The sequence below is a fragment of the Xiphias gladius genome, chromosome 23, assembly GCF_016859285.1.
Source record: "Xiphias gladius isolate SHS-SW01 ecotype Sanya breed wild chromosome 23, ASM1685928v1, whole genome shotgun sequence".
In the NCBI taxonomy this organism is placed as follows: domain Eukaryota; kingdom Metazoa; phylum Chordata; class Actinopteri; order Istiophoriformes; family Xiphiidae; genus Xiphias; species Xiphias gladius.
In genome coordinates, this window is record NC_053422.1 from 12,537,833 (window position 1) to 12,558,028 (window position 20,196).

The 20,196-nt window shown below is 40.0% G+C and overlaps 3 protein-coding genes across 13 annotated transcripts in view; 2 read left to right on the forward strand and 1 right to left on the reverse strand.

The window, feature by feature from the left end:
- The window catches only part of dlg3 (discs, large homolog 3 (Drosophila)), a 79,430-nt gene extending 75,721 nt beyond the window's left edge, over positions 1 to 3,709 (forward strand). For all 8 annotated transcript variants that reach the window (XM_040120644.1, XM_040120645.1, XM_040120646.1 and 5 more), the window contains one exon: positions 478 to 3,709. In XM_040120644.1, the coding sequence (XP_039976578.1) occupies positions 478 to 584 (107 nt within the window). In that variant the 3' untranslated portion in view covers positions 585 to 3,709. The remainder of the gene's footprint in view (positions 1 to 477) is intronic.
- tex11 (testis expressed 11) lies at positions 3,691 to 14,257 on the reverse strand. Of its 3 annotated transcripts, none has more exons than XM_040120642.1 (29): positions 13,926 to 14,257; positions 12,866 to 12,978; positions 12,427 to 12,511; positions 12,224 to 12,303; positions 12,060 to 12,140; positions 11,831 to 11,950; positions 11,524 to 11,604; positions 11,315 to 11,400; positions 11,170 to 11,227; positions 10,980 to 11,075; positions 10,776 to 10,857; positions 10,341 to 10,419; positions 10,023 to 10,174; positions 9,802 to 9,887; positions 9,237 to 9,374; positions 8,962 to 9,007; positions 8,717 to 8,841; positions 8,133 to 8,218; positions 7,381 to 7,434; positions 7,231 to 7,271; positions 7,043 to 7,120; positions 6,829 to 6,899; positions 6,080 to 6,193; positions 5,792 to 5,864; positions 5,455 to 5,604; positions 5,227 to 5,335; positions 4,981 to 5,101; positions 4,294 to 4,461; positions 3,691 to 4,084 (listed from the first exon to the last, which is right to left on the reverse strand). In XM_040120642.1, the coding sequence occupies exons 1-29, from the start codon at positions 13,951 to 13,953 to the stop codon at positions 4,013 to 4,015; spliced, it is 2,673 nt and encodes an 890-aa protein (XP_039976576.1). In that variant the 5' UTR covers positions 13,954 to 14,257; the 3' UTR covers positions 3,691 to 4,012. The 3 variants fall into 3 exon arrangements, with proteins under 3 accessions (XP_039976576.1, XP_039976575.1, XP_039976577.1); XM_040120641.1 differs by having other exon boundaries at positions 8,962 to 9,064; XM_040120643.1 differs by lacking the exons at positions 12,427 to 12,511; positions 12,866 to 12,978 and having other exon boundaries at positions 8,962 to 9,064.
- Positions 14,258 to 16,977: 2,720 nt separating this feature from the next.
- kdrl (kinase insert domain receptor like) overlaps positions 16,978 to 20,196 on the forward strand; it is a 45,877-nt gene continuing 42,658 nt past the window's right edge. The window contains exons 1-2 of one of the 2 annotated variants that reach the window (XM_040119547.1): positions 16,978 to 17,065; positions 17,174 to 17,549. In XM_040119547.1, the coding sequence (XP_039975481.1) occupies positions 17,489 to 17,549 (61 nt within the window). In that variant the 5' untranslated portion in view covers positions 16,978 to 17,065; positions 17,174 to 17,488. Of the gene's footprint in view, positions 17,066 to 17,173; positions 17,550 to 20,196 lie in introns of those variants that run through there. The other variant, XM_040119548.1, reaches the window with a different exon arrangement.

Sequence of the window (20,196 nt, forward strand, 5' to 3'; positions counted from 1 at the left end):
TTGTTTCTGGAAATTAGGTTTGAAAAAGTGGGAGTTGCCTATATTCAAGGTCTAGACGTTTTCTAGATTGTAACGTCAGACATTCTGTTTGAATTGAGAGAGTACCATTTGTAACTGTTTTCTGTAGTGAGTGTTGCATTATGGGTTATTTGTAACCTTCATGTTGCTAGGCTAGCGAAAGTTTTCAGTCCTTTTATAGCAAGTCTTTCAGAATTATTCAGGCTAAAAGTGTTGCAAGAGTTATGGCTGTCACAGATTATAAAACACAAAAAGAGAAAATTATTCTGACCACTTCAAGAGCCCACCTGGAGAATGTGAGTCTATTTCTGATATACAAAGATACGCAAATGTGGTTTTACGTATTACCATATTTAATGTTTCACTTATACAGTACAGAAGATTTCAGTGATGAGGACTCTCATCTCTTAGTTCTGATGCAACGAACAAATATATTTGCCTCTGTGTTTGTGTCTCCAGCTATTGTACAGGGTGACTCACTAGAGGAGATCTACAACAAAATCAAGCTAATCATCGAGGAGCAGTCTGGCCCCTACATCTGGATCCCCTCCTCAGAGAAGCTCTGAGCTCCCTGCCGTCCCCTCTGCATCGATGCAGAGCTCCCCTCCTGCCTCCCAGAGATCCCACCCAAGCCCAGATAGCCCCCCCCCCCCTCATCACCTCCTTTTTGCAGATATGTTTCATATCAAGTTTTAGTGTCATCATTATGTTACTCTCTAAATGAAAAAGAAGTCTTATCACCATTACTGTGACTGTGCACACCCCTGCATGAGTTTCTCAACAAATCCATTCAAGACTGGAAATGCCATTCCAAAGGAATTTGTCAAATGAAAACAAAAGGGAAAAGGAATACATCCTTTTGTGAACTGGGACTGACTGAAGATCAGATTGTTTTAAAGAATTCTGGAGAGAGGAGTTGGGATTCAAAAAGAAGTTGCAGGGGAACAGAGACAAATCATACCAAGTTGGAACACTTTGTAAATGTTCATCAAATCACATTTAAAAAGACACGCAAGATGAGAAGTTGGAGACCAATTAAGGGTTTTGATTTTTTGTTTTTGTTTGTTTGTTTGTTTGGTTTTTTTGTTTTTGTTTTTTTTCCTAAAAAGACTGGATAAAATTGAGCCCTGCTGATGGTACTGTTCAAGGAGTCATCTCTCTTGTTTATAATGACTGAGGAAATTAGTGGAGGAGCCTACAAACTGGTGATCTATTTATCACAAACCAGCTTGCTGTTTGGTCGTCTGCCAGTTGTGTGTGCTGCAGCTGATAAAGACACCTCGGGAGGCAGATCAAGAGGAAGAAATGCATTGTGAATCTCTACATTTATATTATGAAAATCACAAGATAAATGATAAAATCCTACTGAGGTTTTACTACATATTAAAAGAAACTACACATTTTACACTTCACTAGAATTGTCAATTTGGAGGGCTGTTAGATTTTTTTTTCTTTATTTGTGGGATTTTTTGCTTGTGGTTTTTAGCTGCTCTGTGTAAAGGATGGGGGTAGAGAAGTGTAACTGGGCTCTCTGCAAAACACCAAACTGCCTTACATCAAATACAAATTCTGTTTTGTGACTACCTGTTGTCTGTGAGGGAGGCTGCACACAATTGCCAAGGAAAAGAGAGCAAACATTCTCATCTTTCCTTACTTTTTTGTGTCCTCCAACTTCCAGGAGGCCTGACTTGAGTGCAATAGATAAAACAAAGTCTCACCTCTGTGGGCATCCTTTCTCCCCTGTATTTCAACCTTTTTGCGTGTAATTAAAAAAGAAATTTGGCTATTTGATTACAATTTGGACAGCCAGAGCCTCCTAACTCATGTTGAGCAGCAGACCACCCTATTACACTCTCTGCCTTCCAAGAGGATTCTCTTTTGATTGAATGGTCACATGGTACTGTCCTATCTGCTGCCATGATGGTGGCCTTAAAACGGGTAGAACAAGACAATAATTGTATTGGATGTCCTAACAATTAAAGAGTCAATATAACCTGTTTTGGATTGTCCCCCTGTCCCCCTACCAAAAACAACACTAAAGTTGGGTTTGATTAAACCTATATGCTTTGTGTATCTATAAATATATATGAATTCTTAATGAATCTGTTGTTGGCAGGTGCTGAACCACTGTGTTGAGCTCTTAGTGTGTCTGGGGTGAGCTAGACCAGCTCAGGAATCTTAATGTACAGATACTATTTCCCCTGCGACTGAAAGGCCACGTTTGAGCGATGACACAGAAAGTTCATTGCACAAACAAGCACTCAAAGTACTGTCACGTACTTAAAGGAATTTTCAAGAGTGTAATCAGGTTGTATTACGCGCCTTTTTCGTGAGGTGGGGAGCTTGCTCAAGGCCATCGGTTTGGTAAACTTTGAGTTGGCTGTATCATGGCTTCACCAGGATTGAAATGATCTACCCCCCATGCAAAGTTTGGCGCTGTATGTTAATGTGTGCATGTGAGAGGGCGCGTCTGAAGAAGGAATACTGTGGCCCCTGATCTTGTGAACGTTCTTGCTTTCCTCCTCAGCTTTTTGAAGAGTGCAAGGAGATTTTTTTTTTGTTTGTTCTTTTCCTCCTCAGAGAGCCAGACCCAACAAGACGTGGTAACCTAGACCTCTGGGTCCCCTGCTTTCTCCCACCCACAGAGCACCTGTACCTGCAGGCATTTTCTGAACAGGTGTGCCCACCTGCCAGGCACCACTGCTAAACCAGCTGTCATTACCTGTGTCTAAACCAGAGTTCAGGGAATAACCGAAGGGAACAGAGCCATTTATAAACTGCTTGCAGACTGTTTCAAAGGGTGTGGTAGCTGTACAATGTAAATAAGCCCCCAGCAGATCCCCCTCACCTGTGCTTCATGCATGTGTGACTCAAACTGGGACAAACATGTTTTATAGACCACAAATGTCAGGTAAGTAAAGTTTGAGCTACTCTTGAGATATAATTTCCATACAAATGTGCTGTTTTGTTGGTATTTCTCTTCAAATGCCTATTGGAACACATAACTAGTCAGTTGGGAATTCAGTTCCCTCAAATAGGGCCTGTCTACATGTGATTTCTTGTGGAACGTGTCTGGGTGTATAGATTTTAAAAAATATATTGTAAAATAATTAAAAAGAGATGCAGGCAGAAACCTACACAATATCACAGAAACCAGGAGCATTGATCAATACGTCATTAGAAGTTTAGAATTGGTCCTCTCTTGTGTTTAGTTGAAATACAGCTGACTGTTAACAATGTGTGTGGTATTCATACCTCAGTCAGCCATGTCAAAGCCCAAAGAACTTGATTTCATTTTACTCTTTCCGCTGAGGTTGTGGTATATAACAAGATGGAACCTGAATGCCTCTGTGTGTGTATAATTGATGAGGGTCTTTGTTCTGATGAGAGAAATGACATATATGCTTTTATTTTTTGGGTGGGGGGGGTCAGGGTTCTTGTTTGTACTTTTGGGTGATGTTTATGTTATAGCACATCTGTGCAGTAAGTGCTTGCAAACATGAACCCTTTGATTGTACAGTAGTTTCCTTCCTGTCACTGCAGGTGGTACAGCCTATCAGGACACTTGACCTCATGGTCTTCCCTGTCCTAGTCATGAGGGAACACAGTCCTGCAACTTTTGTTCGGGTTTTATTTTGGGACTTGACAAGAGTTTATTTGTTTGAAAATAAAATATGTGACTCAGTTATGATTTTTGATGTGCTTGTTATTCCGATTTAAATGACTCAGTGGCTTTGAAAATATTTGAATTATTACAATTGTACTATTTTTTTTAAAAAGATTATTTGTTAAGTCTTTGACAGGATGAAAGAGAAAACAGGAAACTGGGGGATGGAATGCAACTAAAGTCCCAGGCTGAAATCAAGCCGGGAACAAACATTAATTTTTCAAACTGTGTAATATGTGATGAACATTTTACCACAACACTAATAACATTTAGCTGCAGCAAACAGAATGGACCTAAATCAATTAAAGGTCACCCTCAGTAGTGTGATTATTCCTCCATGATGAGGTTCCGCTTGGCTTTGTCCAACCTATCCAGGATTTGACTGTAGAGAGCAGACATCTGCGGGTATACAACAAACAACTGTATAACTTGAAAAGGTCTTGGCTACAAGGATGGTCATATACTTAATTCTGCATAAAACTGGTGTATGTCTTGGGCGAAAACCTTTGTCACACTACCCTAGCAGGATGACTCCATTTTGAGTCTATTATGCTTCACTTCTACTTGTCTCCCTTATCCCCCTCTCTTCCTCTCCACCAGGACTGTACCTGTGTCTCGTAGCTCTCCTGCAGGGATCCCAGGTGGCAGAGGAAGCTCATGGCGAGGCCACACCACTTCTCAGCTTCAGGATACTGAGTCAGGCTGTACAGCAATATCCCTGTGTTCCAAGCTTGAGTCAGCAACCACAGGGTCTCCATCTCTGGGAAATCGTCCGGCTACAGAGAAGAGCAGGAAGATGTTCAAAGGACGATTTAATGGAGGCCACCTGAGTGACTCACTTGAGCCAAGTGTGTGGAAGGAAATCTGAGTTTTTAGTGGGTAAAAATCTTGTGAGTAACATTGCTAACTTTACATCCAATCCCTTTTCTACTGTATGTTAACCTTTACTAATGCTTGATGTCAATGTTTTTCACAACACTTTAATCTTAGGCTTTTCACTTTGAGCTTCTAAAGCAGAGTAATGTCTCAATAATTTGATGCCTCTTTCAGAGCTGCAGCTCACCGGCAGTGCGATGACTTGTACAGCACATTAACATTCAAATTGGCAGGAAGGGGGTGGTGAATGGAAGCATCTGCTAATCAAAGTGAGGCTGAAAGCCCATTGATAAAAAGAGGCTTCTAGAACAGCAGGCAGTGGAAGAGAGGGGGTTAATTATATAGCGGGTAGCAGTTTTGTTGGAGGGAACAGGAGGTGGGAGCCATGGGATGGCGGTGTGTGATTGGCACTGACTCACTGCGGATGCAATGATGGACAGGGCCTCCTCATAGTAGTCCCACACCTCCTTGAGCACATGAGCCTCCACCTCTGACACACCACTTGGGAGGGACAGCTTGATCAGGCTGTGAACACACTTGCTGAGACGGGGACACAAAAACAATCGCACAATCAGAAATCTTTTCATCCTAATAAGCACTTTGTGGGAATCGATCTTTAATGTAATGTCGATGGTATTTTTCATGCGGAGAAGTGATGGGTATGCCTGCAACGGGAGAGGTCAGCCTGCGGTTGTTTCTTGTGCAGAGAGAGAGCAACCCTCAAGGCCTTCTTACACAGCAGAGGGAAGTGGGCTGGAGGCTCCATGGCTAAGGCTACATGTAGAAAAAGAAGATGGAAGCATACTGCCAATACCAGAACGCGTCTGTTTCTTTAATCATGTCAGCAACGGTTTGTTTTTTGGTTTTTTTTGTTTGCTTGTTTTTGTTTTAACCTGCTATGATCTCTAGCACCTTGGTTTCAACATTTTCAAGCTCCAGGACAGACTCCAGTACTGTCTCAACCTTGGGGTCATTCAGCTTAGCACGAGCTTCAAATTCATAAAGCAGCAGCAGTGTGTCTGTTTGGTCCTTTGGGAAGCTTCCTGTAAGTACATTTTGAGAATACATTTCTTTAGCTCCATTTGATTTATGAAAGACCTGAAAAGAGTGAGGTTTTGCTTCCTTATAACCTGTACAATCTGTAATTTATTTATTTAAAAAAAAAAAAATCTAGTGTATATGTACAAATAAAGATGGTTGTTGTTTGGATAGTGTAGCTACTTAAGGTACCTGATACTTTCAGGGTTTTCCAGACCTCCCAACAGATCTGAATGTGCTCCAGAGCCTGAGTGGCCTCCTCAGTCTGAGAACCAAACAGAAACATAAAACAAGCATTTGGGATTCATCATTGCCATCTAGTGTTCGGATGCTCCTCATAGGATTAAAATGAACCACCTACGCGAGCACTGGTAATGTGGTTAGTCACTTCTTCTCTCCACTGGTCTTGATAAATTTCCATCCATGTGATTAGAGAGGGTGCTAAATGTAGGAGATGGGCAGAGGGAGTGGGTGGCACACCTGGTCAGAGTGAGGAGACTTTCTGCAGAGTTCCAAAGAGGCAGCAGCAGCCATTAGCAGACATGTCTTCTGGCCCATGAACAGTGTGCGATCAGGAGGGCACAGCAGGGAGAGCTATGGGTTCATGCAGATGCCAACGTTTGACAAAAGAATTAAGGCATGATAGTATAACATTCTTTTAAATACTGCATTTCCATTTGGATTTAAGTAAACCAGAGGTAAGATGGCTGGTTCAGAACAAGACAATTACAGTGGCCTGTGATGTGAAGGTCTGCGGTTTTGAGCACAAAACAAATAACATTTGTGGTGAGAAAGAATTTGAAAACATTCTCTCCTAATTCAACAATTTTTAATTATTTGATCAAAAATAAAGTAGTTCATCCCAGTTTCTCTCAAAACTCTGTTCATAAACCAACATCAGAATCTTCCAGTTGTATAGGGGTGTTGTCAGGCATGAATACACGTATTTAAATCAAGTATGTGCACTCAGTCAACCTCTTGAGAAATGACGCATAAAAATCCATCTGCAATTACAGGTATTTTAGTAAAGCTAAGCTCAGAAAGTCAAAGGGCAGAGGTACAGTAACTATCAGGACGAGATCATTGTGGTTTACTGTGATTCTTTATCTTAAACTGATATTGTTATCTCTCTAAAGCAATGTTAAATCCCTGTTCAGGTGTTATTGATCTACCCTCATGTACTATAGATATTGATTAATTCACCTGATAAAGCCAATAAGCGTACTTGCCTGGTAAGAAAGCACAAAGAAATCCCTCATTCTGTCAGGGCTGCTCTCGCACTGCAGAGCAGAGTTCCAAGCTGTAACAAGGACAAAGACACACACACACACACACACACACACACACACACACACACACAGACAAAATGAATGTGCTCCAAGATTTTAAGTGATAGCATACTATGTTAGATTAAAGTGACAAGGAGAGAGAGAATCTTAGTACCAATCTTCCTGAACCAGTTAGCTTCATCTGTGCGTTGCTCAACAGTCATGTGAAACTGATGTGAAAGTTTCTGCAGAGCTGCAGTGATGGCAAAAAAAACCATTTGTGGGTTATGATGCACAGCAGACACTGTAGTTGAGACATTTCTTCCCAACATAAAATTCAACCCATGCTTTATATGTACTCACCCATTTTTAGATATGGCAGCAGGACATCCAAACTCACATTCCTACATGGAGTGAAGGTAGTAAATGTAAATCTATTCTTTTATTTTATTAAAAGCGGTATCAATAATACTATATAATCGCACGTTTTTATGAACTTTCACCTCCCCTCACCTCATCTCATCATTCGATTGTTCCATGGTAGAGAGTACAAGTCGAACCAAACACCTATAAAAAGATGAATGGAGAAACTGGTGTTGACCCCCTTTCCTTCACCTACTAACTGCATTATACAGAGACACACTTTTAGAGGAAAAGTAAGGGAATATAGGTCAGTGGATCATAGAGGTGTATGGAAAACTAACAGACTAGCTACAGTCTCTCAGCACATGAGCCATCTCTACTAAATGTTGTCGATTTTTTTGTGAAACTCTACCATTATGTTTTAATTACACGGTGTCGACACATTAACACTGAACACTTTGGAAAAGATTAATTCAAAATCTGGAATCTGAAATTCATGAGTCCACATTTCTGTTCTCAAAAAATAAACTCTACAATAAGCAAACTTAGAGGTTAATATCAAGGTTACTCCTATCTTAGACTTTATCCAAAAAAGCCATGTTTAGTCAAGACAAAATGGCAATGAAAACAAATGGTAGGGCAGATAATTACGCACACTCCTATGACTGAAAAAGCCTCTTCTGTAACACACACTGATTTATGTCCATATTTGTCCACACCCTTCACAGTCAAGTGTGTATGGTTCTCAAATAAACATTTTTTTTTCTGGCTCCTTACTTTATTGCTTCCATGTCAGAGATCATTTTAATAAAATAGATCTATTTTTCTCTGCAGGCAAATCGTTTATTTTATTATTAAACTCTCAATTTGTATATTTAAGACATATTTCAGTTCTCACAGACCTGAGAGCAGTCAGAACCTGAGCTTCATCTTTGGAGTTTTCACACAAACTCTCCAGTGCCTTCATGGCAGTTTCCTGCTGTTCATTCTGTCACATGGGAAAAAAACATCCTCATCATCATTAATACGACCGCCCACCTGTCATATTCATCACAATCATACAGTATACTAAAAATAGGATTCCCACACAATTCTATTTATAAAAAATCTTTTTCTAGTCCTTACCCTTACAAATTGCTAATAACTGGTTGCTGCTGAGTATGTTTGCTGTTAGTAGTTTGGTAAAGGGAATGTCCACTAAGGATTTTTTTTGAAATTTTACTTATACTTATAAATATCACAATTGAGTTAAATTGTATTTGTCCCTCATCAGCTTCACACCCACAAACTCTGCCCATTGTGTTCAGCATCTTGCCAAGCTGCATGTAACACTGATTTTTGAGGCCCCATAACATCAAAACAATACATTAAGACTGCGAAATGCAATAATAGTTCCACCAGACCTAACAAATTGTTTCCCCCTTAATTCCACAAACTTTACAACTGGTGTAAAGAATCGAGTAATGAGTCCTGTCATGAGTGCTACCTCCAAAGCAATATGAGCAGCCAGACTGAGGAGATTGGAAGCAGCATTTTCAGATACCAGTAGTCTGTCCTCACTGGCCACAGGACACTTGGACAGAAGTCCAATCGCATTCACTGCCTCTGCAGCTGTAAAGAATAAACAGCTTCTTCACTAAAGATGCTGAAGATCTTGCTGTAACTAAATTGCAACACTATTACCAGGCATGCTTTTACTGTATATACATCATAAACATGTTTTGTAGATACCTTTCTTCACATTGTTCTCCTGCACCGCGATCTTGTAAACACTGAACTGAGTGAAAATGCTGTCAGGATCACATTTCTCTGCTTCTTTAATTGCCTCTTTGGCCTGATGAACAAAAGTTTTCATATACATGCAAACATACTTCACATACATAAACTTGCCATTGTGGCTAGTGACATAGACAAACTACCTGGTGAGTACTGGTGCGCACCACCAAATGCACCCACTGGACAACATTTATTTCCCTCTCTTGCTGTTGTGACTCAAGTTGCCTCACCTTTTCTAGTTGCTTTAGCTGCAGGAAACAGGAAGCTCTGTTCCTCTGCAGTTTGGCTAAGTTGGGCTCGATTTGACCTGCCTTAAAGAAACTCAGGGAGTAGTTATACCACTGCAGAGCCTCAGAGTAGTCCCTGGCCTGGACAGAAACATAGACATGGTGGAAGAGAGGGGGTTACTTTATACTTTATTTATCTGTGTGTAGAAATGAACTCTCTTCTTTAAACCTATCCGAACTATTTCATTAGCAGTAGGCAGCTTAAATGGAGGGATCAGGGACTAACACTAGTTCTGAGGCCAGTACCTTGTTCAAAGGCAGTGTAGGAGTATTCCTTAAATACATGAACTTGTGTTTCAAGGAAACCATAGCACCCAAAGCAAACCCACACATACACAGAAAAAACATGCAAACTCCACAGAGATAGGTGGTCCAACTGTGGCCCACCAGGCCTCTTGCTATGGGGCAATAGTACTAACACCTGAGCCATGCTGATAGCTATACGGATGTGTAGACACTATAATACTGTATATCCTAATAATGATAAACAAGGCTGTGTTTAGCATACCTCAAAGTGTTTGGATGCTTTATCCCACACCATGACATGTAGACTTGTGAGGGCCTGTGGAGTCAGCTGTTTTCCTGTATAGTGACCTGTGTGGGTGTAAAAATTGGTAATACTAATAGAGGCACAGTTACTGTGGTTTACTTGCATTACCATAAAATTAATCATGTTGTTTTTTATTAAAATCAGGCTTATTGTAGAATTGGAATGGAAAAATAAAGTACCAGCGATAATATCCTCTATCTTCTGTTTGCCCAACAGCTCCTTGCCTCTCTGCAGCAGTAGTTCAATGTGCAAGACAAGAGCAGTTCCCAGGTCAGGAGATGACTCAAAACGCTGACACAAATGTTTCAAATACTCAAATGCCAGCACTTCTCTATAAAAATCAAAACAGATATCAGTCAGAGTTTGTTAATATATATCTGTGCATTCCTACAAAGGAAATGTGTATATTTGCATATGTTCATGTGAGGCTATGTGATTGTCATGCATTTCTACAAAGAGCCAAGTAAAAGCACAAGTGAAGGTGATGCAGTTTTTACCTGTCTTCTGACATGAGTAGTTTCGTTGTGCTCAGACACACTTCAAGAGAAGCCTCAGATTCCAGCATCTCATTAAGTCCTGAAAACATATTTTTATGATCTGCTTTTAACTGTGCCTTTTTAACTTTGCTTAAGTCCCCCATAAAAACACATTACACTTAAGGGTCGCTGTACAAGGACAGCCCTCTACTGTTTGAGACTGAGCAGCTCTACTGGAGCACCTGACCTGACTTGTAAAAGCTGAGGGAGAAGTTACATCACTGTAGAGACTTTGAATATCTCTGGAGCAATTAAACTCATCTCAGTAGCCATTTTTGAGTTTTTACAAATCCACTTGAAACTACGTCTCTAACCTCTCAGCCACTGACGCCCCACTGCTGCCTATGTTAATCAAGTTTTGTATAAATAATTCAGTGAAGTCTGGTAATAACTAACCTGCTCTGATATGATCGCCTGAGGCCCCACATCTCAGGAGTATTCTGATCTTTAAGTACAGCCCAGAGGCACTCACACATTCCTGTCAAATTGCACAGGGCAATTAGGTACAGAGCATCCTAGCTTGTTTTTATTTTTTTTGTAGGTGCATGCTTCATATTGCATATGTAAATTACAATGTGAAAATGATTTCTCATATCCCACCTTGTTAGCTAAGTTGACAGCATTAAGAGCCTTCTCCTGAAACCTCTGACAGTCCCACTCTAAATAAACAGTGGCAAGGAGCCTCAAAATCTTGGCCTATGTGAGGGAAATTGAAGACAGTTAAAAAAACCAAAAGCTGTTTTAATTTGTACCCATTGCTTGAACTAGACTTTGTACTGTGCCATCTTACCTGGACTTCAGATCCAGGGGCATATTTCACATTCATTTTCCCAATATCATAGCTTTGGCTGAAAAACAGAAATTAATCGAAAACCTCTTCCCACTGCATTGTTTCTCTGCACTTCCCTGCTGAAATTAAACATCATAATATTTACCTCAACCAAAATGTACTGTCCTCAAACTTTCTCAGATTGTAAGTCTCTATTCCAAAGTTGTAGCACATAAGGGAAAGGTATGCAGTCTGCATTGAGAAAATATATATTCACAATTAACACACTTTCAATAACAATATGTATGTTATACATATGTAACAACAACATTTAGTGTTGCTATAGTGATAATAGGTTTTTTGTTTTTTTTTTACATCTTTCGGCAGCCGTAGCAGCATGTCTTTACAGCGCTGCATATAGACCACAGCCTCATGGTTATTTCCTTGACTTAAGGCCTGCAAAGAAGAAGAGACTTGAATTTCTAGTTAAATGTCAGTAAATATAACATTCCCTATTAGCACAGCATGAGATTTCCCCCTTATTGTTTCTCAGCTCACAGCTTTTAGCTGCCTCACACTCCACACTGCAAGTCTGTCAGAATAGCACTTCCTAAGCTGCCAAACATCACAAGAACAAATATTCACGCTGAAAGTGATGAACATCACATGTGCCACAGCTCACCGACTCTGCCTGGCATGAGAGAATTCGAAGCAGATCCTTCTCCACATCCCCCTTGGATGAAGTGATGTCAGCTGCTCCATCACCTCTGGACGTTAGTTGGCCATAGAGGGTCTCCAGGGTCTAGGGATATTGTATGTTGAGCATTTGTAAAGACACCATATTTTGTTTTGCTAAAAACTTAAACAGATTTAAGCTCTCTCAGTTTGAGTGTTAATTTTTTTTTCTTCACCTTGACAGCAAGCCTTAAGAAGTGATCTGCCACCTGGGGATTTTTGCAGTCCAGCCAGGTTCTCCCTGTTTTGCTGGCCATCTGTAAAAAACAGACACTGACAAACAGACCTTGTGCTGCTGAAGTATTGAGCACTCACAGAGGGTGCCTACAGCTTTGCTTACCAGGATCTGCTTGCGAATGATGCCCTCTGTTGGATTCTCATGCTTACAGCAGTACAGCACGCTGCATGCAACATGACGCACTGTGAAGATGGTGAGAACATTTGAATGTGCCATGAGATGACTGTGACTACCCCTACTTGCAATCCCAACATTGTGTCAACATTTCAGATAATATTTCTGACAATTTCAAAGTAGAGATGCACCTTTGGCCTTCTGATTTTTACTTATAGTGGTGCCCACATTCTTAGTGACTGCCCAGTTCCACAGCTGGATGGCACACTCCTCAAACTTTAATATAAGTAAGAGACAGAAGCATGCATGTAACTTAAAATTTTTTCCAACTTATCGACCACATAAAGGTAACGTAATGCTATATTAGAAAAAAAGAATCTTTGACTTAATACTAGACAAATAGATGTGATGTAAAACTTTGCTACTCAGTTCAAACAGTCATGTAAATTATGGCAGAACCCGACTGATGATTTGCACTATATCACTGTTCAAAGGAGTAAAAAAGAAATGCTAAGTACAAATATGCTTGTTAGCATTTATTACAGTATAGTGGGTCTAGCATTACAAGAGATAGCATAGATCCCTGGCCAGGACTGTGGACTATAATCAGACTCTCAAACTTGTATCTACCTGTGGATCTGATATTTTGGGTAAATCTCCTAGGCCAGTGACTTCAGAGAAGAGTTTCTCTATCAACTCATCATAATCTGTCTGCTGTTTCTGTAGCAGCTTCTCTGTGAGACCTGCATATGAACAAGAGCAAAATCAAGACATATTGACAGGACTTGAACAAGGCAACTACCCTGACAACAACCTTCATTTCACCATGGGAGACAAAAGGAGAAATGTGTAGCTCATCACTATCATCTGGTTGCACTCAGAAATTAACAGTAAACATGCCCCTTAACAAAACTGTCCAATCAGCAACAAGAAGCTCTATCCTACAAAGTATTGGTAGAACAGTTAGGCTGACTTACTGAAGTGTCTCAATAGGCAATTTCACTTCAATGTGTGTCTAATGGCAATTTTCACTTTGATATGTTGTTGTATCTTATAGTTGGGATTTTAAAAATACCTATTAATCTGTTAATGTCGACCCACTGATTGTTTCATATTTAGTGTAGTTATTCAGTGTAAAATCACAAATTCATCACTTGTTTCCAGATCCCAAAGTATTCAAGGATATGTAATAAAGAGTGAACCCCTCAAAACTTGAGAAGCTATATAAACAGTAAATGGTTGATATTTTTACCTTATAAGTTCAGCATTTGTTTATTAAAGTTCTCACTAATTGCCTAATTTCCCTCCAAAGACTAATTGTCTCAAGGTTATTTGAATGTATAATTGGGCCAATTAAACTTAATGTTATTACTACCTGAATGTTCAGGTAGGTAATGGCTTCAAAAGACATGTAAGCTTGCCATAATGTAGTTACATTTTCTGTATTATATTCCAATGTTAAACAAATCCACTTTTATTTATTTTAAACTAAGGTTAAACTAAGGGCATAAATCACATATCAGTGGAGCGCTTTGGCAGCTATGCTAACCAAGCTAACTGTTAGTGACCTAGCTAGGTTGGAAGTTGAGTAATGTTAGCTTACTTGAGTAGGACTGCAATTAAACTGTCTTAAATAGATAGTTGATATAACAAATAGTGGTTAGACCAAGTGAACGGGATAGTTACTCACATTTTACAGTTGAAACAAACAGCTCCATATTTTAGGTTTCACAGCAATAAGATCCGGCTGCTCCCCTCCTTTCTCACAGCAGGCTAGCGTGTCACGGTTTGATTGACAGCTATGAAATATACCCGCGAAATTCGTCCACGAAGGGAAGAGCTCGAAGGTAACAAAATCCAAGTTTGGAAGACTTTATGTGTGTTCATATCTAATTTGGTTACTTATATTTTAGTTACAGATTTTTGAGAATTTTCCGAGCTGATTTTACTGTTAGCTAGCATTGAGTGATATTGATATATAGCTAACACTAACTACCATGATGGTTACCATGGCTTATTGAATTTTGACTTGGTAAACAGAGCTGCAGAAAATAACCTTAGCTGTGGATGCATTAACTACATTCAGGTGTCCATTGTAAATGGTAACAGAGCCATCGTTAATGGTATCAGTTACACCTGTGCTTAATTCTGTCAGAACAAGTCAAAAGATATTTGATTCAGTCCCAGACAAGTAAAAATTGAAGGCCTAAATGTTAATTTCTTATACAGCATCTCTATCAGAGGAATAACAGTGAATAGGATTTAAAAGATTTAAGTACATTTCGCTGGGCTGCAGGTCCACATGTACCACACGCACTCCACTTCTTTTGGAAACCAGTACCCTATTTTTATTCAACCATAACGGGCTTATTCAACAAAAGTACTGTAGGTAGATAGTTTGGTCCATTTGACTAAAGCTGAGACTTTTCCACTTTTAAAACAGCACGCACATTTTCTGTGTTAAAAGAGAGCTCTGTTGTTCTGAAACAGAATCTTAAGTTGTGCCTTAAATGACAGCTACTTCTGCTGATTTTTTACATTTTATTTCCAAATATTTACTTTTTATTGGATTGAATTTTGATTTAATTTTTCTTTAAATTACATTCCACCTTTTTCCATATTTTTCATTTTACGTTGTACTTGTGTTCTTGATCTAGCAATTTGGATATCCCACAATGTTTCTAAGAATCTCTTATGTCGGATAGTTTTATAATGTTTTACAGGTAACCCAACTCTTGAACCTTGGGCCAGATGCAGACTTCTATCCATGACCCTGGCTTGAAAACAGACAATTTATAATATTGTTATCATGCAAAAAATGGTTTTGATAATATTGTGAATTATAAATCTTATTTTGCCCACAGACTTTTACTCCATAAAGTAATATTCCTTTCTTCCAAATCTGCAGTATAAATGGGGTCTGGAGACTGTGTCATTGTTTCCACTTAATACCAACTACATTCATTTGATCAACAGGGCAGGCAGTCAGACCCCCTCCACTCCTCTGCTGAATAAAGACTTTATTTCTACTGGTTCATTTACCCAAGAAGACGTTGCTGGCAAAAGGAAGAGTGCGTGCTGTGAGTGTAGAACCAGTTAGTCCCCCACAGTGTGCTTTGAAAACCAGATTCTAAAATAAAGCACTTTAAAACCACCCTTCTCAGTGAGCAACTTCCAGTAATTGTTCATCAGGAGACTTATCTGCTGCCCTCTTGGCCCAGAGGGAATGTCTCCTTTACTGACAACTTAAATGTGAACACACGCTAAGAAAATTGTTGTAGTGGACAAGGCAGTTTCTTGCAAACCTCACCTCTCTGTTGCGCATTTAGTGAGCTACCAAAGTTTTCCTCAAAATCTTGTAGCGAATCGTCTTTACCAGCGTTTCATCATTGAGACTTGATAGCCTATGTCTTGTAGCCATTTTCTTAAGCCCATTGCTGTTTGAGAGTCTTGTCAGAGTTTAATGCCTTGTAGAGTTAATTTCAAAATCTACAAAGTGAGAAGGGTGAATTTTCTGCTGCTTCACCACCAGATTGTAACAGTGAGTGTCCACAGTCTCATTCAAGCTTAGAAACAAAGTAATCAAACACATAAATCTATTATGTGCCCTTTTTTTTTTTTTTTTTTAAATTATAAACGATGCAGAAGAGAGATAACGTTTTGTGTAAACTCTTTCTCGCCACCCAAACATTGGACATTACTTATCGAATTCCTTGAATGGTTTCAAGAAAAAAAAAACCACACACAAACAAACTATGAATCCCAGAAAGCAAAAAGACACCCACGACTAAGATGTTATACATTTTTTCCCATGTTCTCGTGACATTCCACTATTTTCCTGCTACAGTGATGGACGAGTGCTGCTCATCACATTTTACCAGTGCTGGGCCTCGTCCACAGCGCACCACCACCCCTGAGCCAGTCCCCAAAGTGTCGGCTTTTCAGTCCTTACGTGGGCGGAAAGGTGAGGGCAGGATGTTCTTATTTACAATGCCTGCTACTATGACCTACAGCAGCAAAGTAATTGTTGTGGTGATAAAAGAAAACAGTCTGCAGCACATCCACACACTGCAGGGTCCTGCTGGACAAAAGAGGATTATTTACATTGATATAAAAAGCAGTGTATCCTGTTTCTGAAGTTAAAAATAAGTCCAGCAAATATTTACTCTAAACACTTGGGGAGATAGATTCAGTCTGATATCATGATGATTATTTACTTTTTATTCTTTTTCCTCTTGAGACGGCTGTTACCTTTAACCTCAGTTACCCATTAAATTGATTTTATCAAAGGAAGGGTTACACACAAAGTTGACTTAACTTCAAATTGTCGCTTAGAAAACGTATTCACTGACCACAGATCAGTAACCTGGTATTGATATTAATCAGACCCGCTGTATATCGGTAATTGATACAATGCTGTGATAAACCCCTTTCAGATTATTTTAGATGCCTGTAGAGTGATTACTTTGGAGAGTTCTCCGCTAGAAGTAAATATAATCACTGTGACTTTTCATATTTAATGGTACGACTGTGACATCCCCTTACAGTCTCTAATAGTTACTCGACATGCTGATCTGAGAAAAATGCGTTGGAGGATCACCGTGACAGCTTGATCATTATTTCTCGTCATCTCCTTCTCCCTAGCCCGTAGAAAGGAGTCTGTCCCCCCCAAAAAAGTGACGTTGCATCCTTCCTCCGTGTCTCCATAAAACGTGCCTGACGCATGGACTGTAAGTGTTGCACAGAGGCGAAAGCGAGAAGAAGTGTCCCGGGCGCGTATGCGGGGCAGTGGCTGATTGATCTAGCTTTTGTGGGCCATACCAGACACCAGTGAGAAACTGAAAATACCATTCGCCCAACTTTTGTTTTGCACCATCCCTTAAATTTCATTCATATAACTTTTTTTTTCTATTTTCTTTTTTTTTTTTTTCACTCGAGAGCACCTGCCCGGAGCATACAGCGGCACATCCGGCTCCTCATTGCGGGATCGGGAGTTGGACCGGGCAGCCGCGCAGGAGAGCTCCCCTGCAAAACGCGTCATGGGATACAGGAGAATCGCTGCCGCTTTTTGCATGTACACCTGAGGGGTTTTGTGGATTTACAGCGCGCGTTTGAACAGAAAAAAATAAGACTCTTTGATTCACTCGCCTCGGGAAGAAACTTTCTTCAGTCACCCGGAGTTGTAAGCCTCTGCCGGCGACCTTATTACTTTATTCTCACACGCGGTTCGGATTCCGGTGAGGAGTCGGCAGGATGGCCCCATCCGACAGCTTCAAATTGGTCGTTGTCATCTTGTGTTCATCACTCACGAGTGGTAAGAAGTCATTCATGCTCGTACGTTTTATTTTTCACGCGTGGCAGAGTCTTATGCATGAAAGGACGGAAATTTAGCATCGCACAGTTTGACCGTTTGGTTTCAATGAATGGCTGAATGCATACTGTTTTTACAGACATATGACATAATCAGCTGTCACTTATTAGAGGGAGAAGTACACAGAGTGGCTTCTTTCTATTCATATCAGTAATAATAATAATAATACGCTTTTTCTTTGGTCCAACTTTTTTTTAAAATCGCGTATGGATATGGAAGTAGAACATTCAATTTGCATGTTTTAGGAAAACTGTTTGTCAACAGCTCGAGGCAGTTATTGGACCTGCAGTTTATCATTTCAGCCACCAGAGGTAGTCTTGTCCCGTTGTAATCGGGTGATTATTAACAAGTTAATAAAATGTGTTCACTCTGACAATTACTTGTAAGAGATGTCCACACTTTATATTTAAATATAATACTGATTTCATGCATGAAATTTTGATGCGGATGATTTGGATTTCTTTTCTTAGATATTCTGAAGATATTGCATTTAAGCGTCTTTGCTATATATTGGGACAAACGTTTATTCCAGCAATTGTCTTGAACAGGATTAAACATTTTGCGAAGAGAATGCATGTTTTTTGTTCTGACGGCACAATCAGCTTCATTGTCTCAGTGTCACTCCACAAAAACAAGAAAGTGTTTAAAAGGTGGCTGTTCTTCCACCTTCTGCCAGGTCTAGTGTGCCACTGAGATCCACAGTCAGCCTTCCTTATCATTTTCAAATAAACAGCCCATCCAAACAAAGGAAATACTGTTCACATTCACCCCCTTCCCCCAACCACGCACATACACACAAACACACACACACACACACGTACACATTTTCAGCCTATGGAGCTTTGTCTACGATGTTTTGAAGTAGATTTCCTTCACTGTCCACGCACAAAGCGTGGGAAAGACACAATGGAGGAAGCGGACGTAGGGGCAAGAGGCAGCCTGGAATTGTTCTGGTTAGTAAAGGTCACGGAAATGTGACACGCTACCTGAGCAAAGATTTCTTCCCGGAGCTCCTTGTGCTCATGTTGAGCCATGTCAAACTCCATCCACAGGACAATGGCAGGGAGGAAAGGAGGGTATTGTTTCTGCATAGGAGCTACAGACTGGTAGAGCCATTAGTTATTGATGCTGCATCAGGCTGTCTCTGTTTATGCTGAGGAGTGTAACAGGTTTACTCTGGTAAATATGAAACAAAGCTGTAAACGTATAATAATTGGGGATAATGAGCCATCGAAATTTAGATTCATGTTGCATTCTGTCAGTGATGCCACAGTGTCACAATACTGAAGCTATTGTCAGAATAAGAGAGAGACATTAATAGAAGCTTTGATCATTTTACTGAGACACATTTTAACAGTCTTCGTCTTTGTAATCACATGAGTGATTGAGAGGAAAAAGTAAACTGCTCTGTCTAAAAAATAGTCTGGCCTCACTGATAATTTGTTAATATGTAACTTGCAGCAGCCTCTTATTCAAAAATGAGCACATACCAAGTGTGTTGCTTTGTGACACCAATTCAAATGAAGCATAACGGCTGAGACTGAGCGAGAGAACCCTTTTGCAGCGATTGTGACCAGATGCTTGCATTGCAGATTTTTTTCAGTAGGTCTGTGTAATGGTTAATGACTAGGTCTTCCACATATCACTAGGGATTTAACGCAATGATACTGATTCAGTGAACTGTGTCTGTAAATTTCATAGATGTCATGCTATATCTAGGTAGTTTACTGAATTTATTTCTTGTGTTGTACAGGTGTGTAGTTTTAGTCCGCGGCGTTTTAGGGCAAAGGCCAAACTGAGTGAAATCAAAACTTTTTTCTTTTACTCATCATGGTTTGAGTTCCTCTCTCTTAGTCTTTACAACATTGCATCAGTCAACCATTTCTTTTTCTGCAATGCGGACGGTGCTTCTTTTGAAGCTGTCTATCAAACATAGGGAGTTTATGTTGTGTCTAATCTGTTTTGGAGTCATTTTTACTTTCCTGCACTTAATGTGAAGAGTAAAATGGGAGTGATGAGAGGTCAGCCAAGCGCATTGGGGACTCATTGCTCACTGGCGGTACGTCTGGGTCCACGCAGGCAGCACAGGAAAAACACATCCACACACACACACACACACACACACACACACACCTGGATTGAGAGACTTGCCAGCAGAGCAGACAAAAGTCATTCCCTTGCACAGCAATATTTAACTTTACAAATTGCTTTGTGTAAGTATTCTTATAGGATGATTATAGCATCTGGTCCATACTAGGCATATCCACCCTGAGCTAGCAATATATTTTCTTTGAATCTTGCATGAGATCTCAATTTCGTGGAGCTTCTGTCCGCCTACTAGTCTTAATCATACATTATGGAGCAGGAATCCTCTGGTTTTACTGTTTAGGACTCTCTTGTATGAGATTCCTGTTTGTTGGCTCTACTCAACTTTATATAACCTAGAGTGGCCACCCATCACGGCCAGATGTTCCTTTATTTTGCTTTTTTAAGAGGAGTCTGGGGCATTTTGCCTCTAAATCTCCAAAGGCCAATATATGGCTAATAAAATGGCACTCACCCTAACTGTTGTCTTAACCTTGCAGTTGGC